The following is a 7,989-nucleotide window of genomic DNA, read 5'->3' on the forward strand; positions in this document are numbered from 1 at the left end:
CACTCCACATGCATCAGCTTATGCATCACTGATACTTCATCAGCCATCTACAGCTGCTATGCCATCCTCTTCACATGAATTGACACCTGCTTTGATCCGGTCAACCGAATCAATCATTGTTGCTCAAGAGTCCACAAGCCCTACAACTGGCATAGTCTCCTCTGAAACTATCTCAAAGGCTCCAACCAAGGTAGCACATCAAATGGTCACTTGTTCCAGAGTTGGAATCCGTAAACCAAACCCAAAAGACCTAAAACTGTATGTGGCTTTACTCTCCTCAGACATACCCTATCTTCCTTGCTTAGTCATTACGGCCAAACGCCATCTTGGCTGGGCAGTCGCCAAGGAAGAAGAAATTGCAGCCCTTGCTACCAACTCAATCTGGCAGCTTGTACCTCCACAATTCTCTATGAACATAGTTGGGTGCAAATAGGTTTATCGAGCAAAACTCAAGCCTGATGGATCTTTGGATCACCTCAAAGCACGGTAAGTCGCAAAAGGATTCAATCAAGTAGATGGTTTCAACTTCTTGGACACATTCTCTCCAATCATCAAACCGGCAAGTATTCAACTTGTGCTCACTGTGGCTGTTGTTAAAGGCTGAGAAATTCAGCAACTTCACGTAAAAAATACATTCCTCCACGACCACCTCTCTACCCCAGTATATGTGCAACAGCCTCTGGGATACACTGACCAAAATCATCTAAACCATGTTTGCAAACTTTCTTGGGCATTATACGGCCTCAAACAAGCTCCCCGAGCTTAGTTTGATCGTCTTAGTCATTTTCTCCTTCAACATGGTTTCTACTGCAGTGTCATCGATCCCAGTATATTTATCTACAACTCACCTGATGGTCTCTTGGTCTTGTTCTTGCATGTTGATGACATGATTCTCACCGGTGAAAATCAAACCACGCTTGATTGGCTCATCTCTCAACTTAGCATAGAATATTCCATTAAAGACCTAGGGCCTCTCCATCATTTTCTTGGCATTGAGGTTCAACGTTCTGCCACTGGCATGGTGCTATCTCAAACTAGTTATGCATCAGACCTTCTCGAGCATGCCTCCATGGGTTCATGCAAACCCATCTCCACACCATTGCCTTCCAAAGGATGCACTAAACCATCCTCAAATGAACCATACAATGATCCTACTCACTATCGCAGCTTGGTTGGTGGTCCTAACATTCACACGGCCAAATCTTCCTTATTGTGTCAATTATGCATGGCAATTCATGCATTCACCAACAGTTGAAAATTTCAAGGTTGTCAAGCGTATCTTATGCTATGTGCATGGTACTGCTGACTATGGTCTCCAGATTCTCTCCTCCAGTACTTTGGACGTATATGCCTTCTTCGATGCCGACTGGGCTGGCTGCCCCACCATTCGTTGCTCCACCACCGGCTTCTACACATTTCTTGGTAGCAACTGCATATATGTGCACATTTCTGCACATATCATGGAGCGCCAAAAAAGAGCCAACCGTAGCTCAATCAAGTGCTGAGACCGAATATCGATCTATGGCCTCCACTGCAGCTTCTTGCTTCGTGACCTCAACATTCATCTACCTCACCCTCTGTTTTACATTGTGATAATATTAGTGCCCATCACATGACCGTAAACCCAGTATTTCATGGCCACACCAAGCATATAGAGCTGGACTTCCATTATGTACAGGAAAATGTGGTAGTAGGATCTCTTCAAACAAAATTTGTTCATTCTCAGCACCAAATCGCAGACATATTCACAAAACCTTTTGCAAAGCTACCATTCCGTCATCTACACAACAAACTTGGCCTACAGCCTCGGCCTCGTTTGAGGGGGAGTGATAGCCCTACAGCTCACACACTGTAACTCTAGGAATTCGTCTGTACATTATGTATAGAAACTTGTTCTTGAATATTTGTAATCCTCACAAATCCTCCTGAACATCCTCTATATCATCCCTTTTATAGTTCATTCATTGTAATATTTTTTGTTATATATTCTCAATAGAACCAGCATCTCACGCAGGTGAGACAAGTTTAGCAAAAGTCTTCAAATACTTTATTAAAAAAACTATAATCAATGGAAATATAGATTAGGTTAGAAATATAGAATGCATCTTTTTGTTTTATAAATTAAAAAGAAGAAAAACTAATATGATAATTTGTGTTCTTAGGATGGTTTCTTGGCTATTATATTTTCATGGGTGTATCTGTTAGACTCACCTAATATCTATTAGAAGCTTCAGTTGCAATCTAAATCCATCCACAATTGAACTACCTCCAAATCTACAGGATGATGGCTTTGAATCATGTGAGACATTTTTAATGTGCTTCATTTTCACAATAGTATTTGTCTTTTGGAATTTTCACATTTATTCTTTGTAAATTTATGTTTTACATTGTGATGTAAATAACAATGTAATATGTAGTATGCATGTATTGTGTGTTGATGTATTATTATTTATTTTGTATTATAAAAATTTGAATAGGCAATAAAAAAGTTTAAAAAATGCCTATAAAGATCCGGTTAATTTTTTCGAGTAGATAGCCGATTAATTTTTAAAACTCAGATACGGATCTGGTTATGGCCTGTTATCTAGATCCATATCCGGATCTATACCTACAATAAATTATATTTAAATAATTGGTCAATTTTATAATATTTTTATTTAATTTTTAATGTTTTAAAATTTAATAAATATCTTAATTTGTTATATATATATATATTGAGATATTGTAACTATTCAAATAAATATAAGAGAGGTTACGTTTGGATGTTGAACTGAGTTGAGTTGAGGTAATAAAATATTGTTAAAATATTATTTTTTAATATTATTATTATTTTAAAATTTTAAAAAAATTAAATTATTTATTATATTTTATATTAAAATTTAAAAAAATTATAATAATAAATTAAGATAACTAAACAAATCCAAGAGTATACCGAATATGGTAGATTGATTAGATGTTGTGGCCAGATGTGTCCACAAAAGGTTGCCGAAAAAGTAGCTGACAATGAACTCTTAAGAAGTAGAGATTAACCATTTTCCTCCTAAAAATGTAGACAAAAGAATGAACTCTAAAAAGTAGAGATTAATCATTTTCCTTCTAAAATATAGACAAAAGAAAACGAACCTAGAGTCTCGTGAAAGAGAAATTTGAGACCGGAAGTACTGATATGGGTGAGAGATGTACAAATGTCAAAAGTAGGTGACAATAAACTCAATGAATTTAATAGGTAACTATCATTTTAAATAAACTCCGAATTAACTCATATGTTAAAAAGATTAATATTTGATCTATTTAAGAAATAAATTATAAATTAACATACTTTAATGTCATACAATATATTATATTTATATAACGATGTATCACATATTTATTTTCTAAATTTTTTATAAAAAAATTATTTAAAATTAACAATAACATCCTAATTTGAAAATCAGAAAGTATGTTAAATAATAATAGAAACTATATTTTCAGTTTTATAGTAGATAAATTTTGTATACTTCTTTTTAAAAGAAAGTAGATAAATTGAAAATTTGTATAAAAAAATTAATTTTTTAATGATATATTCTATGTATTTTTTAAAAAAATACGTGTAGCTTGCATATTTTGAAATTATGCATTATTCAATAATAAAATATGTTAGATTTTAAATTTATTTTTTATTTTTTAAAAAATGAACAGCAATTACACGACTGAAAACATCATTTAAAAAAAAAAAAAAAACTCGCCGTTTGGAAATGTCAAAAACAGCTACTATACCACGTGTTGGAGGAAATGGCAGAATCTAGAAGGCCATGAAAGAAAGCACGTGAATCCGTGTAGTCCCCTCCCGGTGGTCGTAGAGAGAATCTTTGATCTCTCTTATATATAAACAGAGTTCCCCACAACTTTCTCATTCTCCGTTTAGCTCCAGTTTTACGCGTTTTCTTCCTCAAGGCCGAGGATTCGTGATTCGCTCCTATTCCTCAGGTACATTCTATATCTTACGATTTTATTTACCAAAACATGTCAAACCAGACTCGATCTCTCAGATTTTTCTCCAATTGAATATAAATTGTAGCCCTGTGGAAGTTTTCTTCTTCTTCCCTCTCTCTCTCTCTTTTTTTTTTTTCCCTTTCCGAGTTTTGGAAAGGAGCTTTGATGGATTTCCCGTGGGAGTTTGAAAGTTGCCTTTGGTTTGTGAGATCCGATTTCTAATGTTGTTTCCTTTGCTCGAGGATTTCAGTTGGTATATTTTATCCTCGTCAACTCTTGTTATTTTTCAAATTCTTGAATATATGTGTATACATATTGTGGAGTCTCTATCTGATGTTTGGGATTTGGGCCTTCGGCTCGCGGTTAGTTATGGAGACCAATTTCTATGCAAACTTAGAAGACTTTTATGACTTTTTAACGGAAGCTTAAACAAATGGAAATCTTCTTTGTTGATTGCTTCGCTTTCTTAAACCTCATTGTATCGAAGTCGGAGTCGTTTTGATTTGCATTTTTTGTCATTTTCGTGGTTGGTATTGTGCTCTGATGTGTTTCATAGGCCACACTAATTGGTCCTTGTTCTGGTTTGTATAGGTCATCTTGATCAATTTTATTTACGATTCATAAAGCATCGTGTTCTGAACTTTTTGATTCCGTAGTATCATGGCCGAGGTATGCGGTTCTTTTAATTTTATCGTAATTTATTTATTTTTATAAGGTTTACCGTCCTTTGTATTTGTGTTTCTTCTCCTATTGTGTTCTGCAAATTCTTATGTATTAGTTCCTTGAACTCGCGGCAGGAGGGTCACAAGGTTACCTTGAATGTTTATGACCTTAGCCAAGGACTAGCTCGGCAGCTTTCCACGTCTTTTTTGGGGAAGGCTATTGAGGGTGTATGGTGAGTGCACGCATTATTGATTCATGGTCATGGTACAGATGTGGCAGTACCTTTGATAAGCATGATATAAGTTTTATGTTGGTGTGTATGGAGTGTGTAACTGACATATCAAATGCTGATACTCAGATCAGATAGGTGTTAACTAGGTCGTATTGGTGTTGCATTTTTGTTTAATCATTGCGTGCTTCTCTTTAAATATTTAGGCCATTTTTCCTTCTAAGGATATGTTGGATTGATGCTTCTAAGGATTATTTGTGGTTTTCGTTTATGATGTATATCCTTTATTTTTTACAGGAGGGAATAATTGACTGTGGTTTAGTACTTTAATCCAAGACATTTTTTTTTTCAAATATCTTTTGCATGACAGGCACACCGGGGTTGTTGTTTACGGTAATGAATACTACTTTGGGGGAGGCATACAACATGCTCCTGCTGGATTGACACCATATGGTACACCAATGAGGGTTGTAGAATTGGGAGTTACGCATGTGCCAAAGGAAGTATTTGAAATGTATCTTCAGGAAATAAGCCCTCGATATACTGCTGAAACATATAGCTTGCTCACAAACAATTGCAATAACTTTAGCAATGATGTTGCTCAGTTTTTGGTTGGTGCAACCATTCCAGACTACATTCTTCAGCTTCCTAACGAAGTCATGAGTAGTCCAATGGGAGCTCTTATTTGTAAGTTATTATTGACCTCATTTGTTGTTCTCCTTCTGTGTGAGATGTTAATAGGTATAGACATCTGCTGTGATATCTTTTGTTTTAATCCCAAGTAGCTTAGTGGTCGAAGGTTCTGCATCTTCCTGTGATAATTCAACCTACCGGATGGTGGGCTTTTTTTTTTTTGGCAGGATAAATTTATCTTTTCCTCATAGTTTCTGTTTGACTTAAAGTATTTGCCATCTGCCCTCCTCCTGTGCGCACAAGGAGGTGTTACCGGATTGAGCGAATGGTATTCTTGAGTGGTTTGGATTCAGAGATGAGTTGAGATGGGTTGAGATGGTTTGTGAATAATAGAATAAAAGTTGAATTATTTATTATATTTTGTGTGGAAATTTGAAAAAATTGTTTTGAGATTTGAAAAAATTAAATTATTTATTATATTTTGTGTGAGAATTTGAAAAAGTTGTAATAATGAGATGAGTTGAGGTGAGGTGAGTTTTGAATGCAAACGAGGCCTAGTGCAACGGCCTTTTGTAGAATCTCCCTACCTTGGAGGGTTACTGGAAACTTCTGTTTTTCTTGGTTCTATCTCTCTACATTTGTTTCATCTTTGCTTTCTCCCCTTTCTGAGGACCCTTCCCCAGTCGGAATGGGTTTCCAATTCTATGCCTGTTGATAAAGAAATTTATCAAATTAACAAAATTGAGGAAATGGAGTTATTTTTATTGTTGGTTAATTTGTGGGAATATTGTTGTCTTTGTTTTTTTCTTCCCTCTCTTCTGGATCAGTAAATAAGGAATATTGTCCTTCTGTCTTTAATCGTCAGAATTTATGTTGCAGTGCCCATGATACAGAATCTGGAGACAACAATGAAATCTGGTGCTGTTCCCCAAGTCCCACAATTTAGGCCTTCGATGGGGCAGTCTTCGCGACCCACCACAAACATCAAAGCGAGTGATAACAAAGTGAAATCTGAAGAGAAACGGTCCAAGTCCGAGAAGCCAAGGACACCCGAAAACACAGTGCCACATGCTGTCAACGTTGCAAAGGAGAAGTCTGCAATCAATGGGATCGCGGGAGACCCTCTTGGGAATGCTCGGAGCAAGGTGCAGGAGGAGATAAGCAATGAATTCGCTGCAATCATGGCAACAGGGACATTGCGTGCAAGTGAGGCAGCTGCGCTTGCAACAAGAAGAGTTATGCAAAGATATCAGAATGTCAATGCAGCAATGCCCCAGAGTTAGTATCTGGAGGAAACAATATTCTTTTCAAGAGTACTACTGTTAATTTCTCTATTGCGGGTCTACAAGAAGACCCATTATCTATATCGACATTTTATGGTTTGACTCGATTAAGTTGTGCCCAAATTGTGGGCATCTAAATTTAAGCTTGTTTTTATGGATCCGATGGAATTATTCAGAATTGAGCATGAATATGATGTCATTACGGTTGACATCGTCAGAATTGAGCATGAATACGATGTCATTATGGTTGACGATGTTGTGATTTTTTACTTGAAAAAAAAAAATATTTGAAGTGGAAGAGCAAAATGCTGATGATAAAAAAATAAAGAGAAACTGACAGCCAAAGGTGTTATCTTTTTTTTTTTTTTTTTTTTTTTTTTTTGTCTTTTGTTTTTTTTAAAAAAAATCTAAGACAAATTAAGGAATATGCCACCATTAAGCATCATAATGGGAATTTGATTAGAGAACTTAGAAATTCAGCCTCTTTTCCTGACAAGCTTTTGAGGTCCTTAAACAAGCTATTTGAGAATTGAACTTGTTCTGTATTTCTTGCATTAAGCCTTCCAAACTTGTTATCTCTCCAAGAAATATAAGAGAACTGTGTGTAGAATAATGACAATCCCTTTTTGTTCCTGTGATGTATAGTTACGGGTGAATGCTCACTTTATACTTTTTAGGTCTCAACAAGTGAAAAGGAAGTAAATTCTATGCTCAAAGCTGCAAGATAACTTGGTTTCTCGTTGTATGAGTATTATGGTGGCTGATATTTGTAATGTAAATTATTGCAAGTACTTAAGACTCTTTGAGGGGCCTGAGGTCCAATGAAAACACTCAAAGTGAAAGAAACTGATCACCGCACAACGACAACTTCTAGACTCTTCTACATAACAAAAGCATAAAACATAACGGAAATAAACTTGGCCCATGACATATGCTAAGCCAGGTTTCAGACATTCCCCCTAAAGTCTAGGGTTTCACTCAACGCTCATAACATATCTCCCCCTTCAAAAGACCTTGCCCTCAACGTCAGGGAAATGCCGTTTCAGCTCCTTACGATCCTCCAATGTCGCATCCTCTCCGGCCATTCCTTTCCACTGAGTATCTTCTCGGGTTCTGGTTCTGGTTCTGGGGTTCCTTCCATTGTCACCTTTGGGAGTTTGGCCAGTGGTTGTTTGTGTTCTCCCAGTGTCTTTTTAAGGCACGAAACAT

The 7,989-nt window shown here is 36.3% G+C and overlaps 1 protein-coding gene across 1 annotated transcript; it reads left to right on the forward strand.

The window, feature by feature from the left end:
- The first annotated feature begins 3,814 nt into the window (after nucleotides 1-3,814).
- LOC121253004 (desumoylating isopeptidase 1-like) lies at nucleotides 3,815-6,935 on the forward strand. The gene is made up of 5 exons (XM_041152878.1): nucleotides 3,815-3,966; nucleotides 4,564-4,641; nucleotides 4,770-4,867; nucleotides 5,235-5,551; nucleotides 6,377-6,935. The coding sequence occupies exons 2-5, from the start codon at nucleotides 4,633-4,635 to the stop codon at nucleotides 6,778-6,780; spliced, it is 828 nt and encodes a 275-aa protein (XP_041008812.1). The 5' UTR covers nucleotides 3,815-3,966; nucleotides 4,564-4,632; the 3' UTR covers nucleotides 6,781-6,935.
- The last annotated feature ends 1,054 nt before the right edge of the window (nucleotides 6,936-7,989 follow it).

Source organism: Juglans microcarpa x Juglans regia, chromosome 2S (genome assembly GCF_004785595.1).
Source record: "Juglans microcarpa x Juglans regia isolate MS1-56 chromosome 2S, Jm3101_v1.0, whole genome shotgun sequence".
Taxonomy (NCBI): Eukaryota; Viridiplantae; Streptophyta; class Magnoliopsida; order Fagales; family Juglandaceae; genus Juglans; species Juglans microcarpa x Juglans regia.

Coding starts and splice junctions, on each gene's coding strand:
- LOC121253004 (XM_041152878.1), top strand. Junction 4,868..5,234: donor AAGGCTATTGAGGGTGTATG/GTGAGTGCACGC, acceptor TTTGCATGACAG/GCACACCGGGGTTGTTGTTT. Junction 5,552..6,376: donor TCCAATGGGAGCTCTTATTT/GTAAGTTATTAT, acceptor TTTATGTTGCAG/TGCCCATGATACAGAATCTG.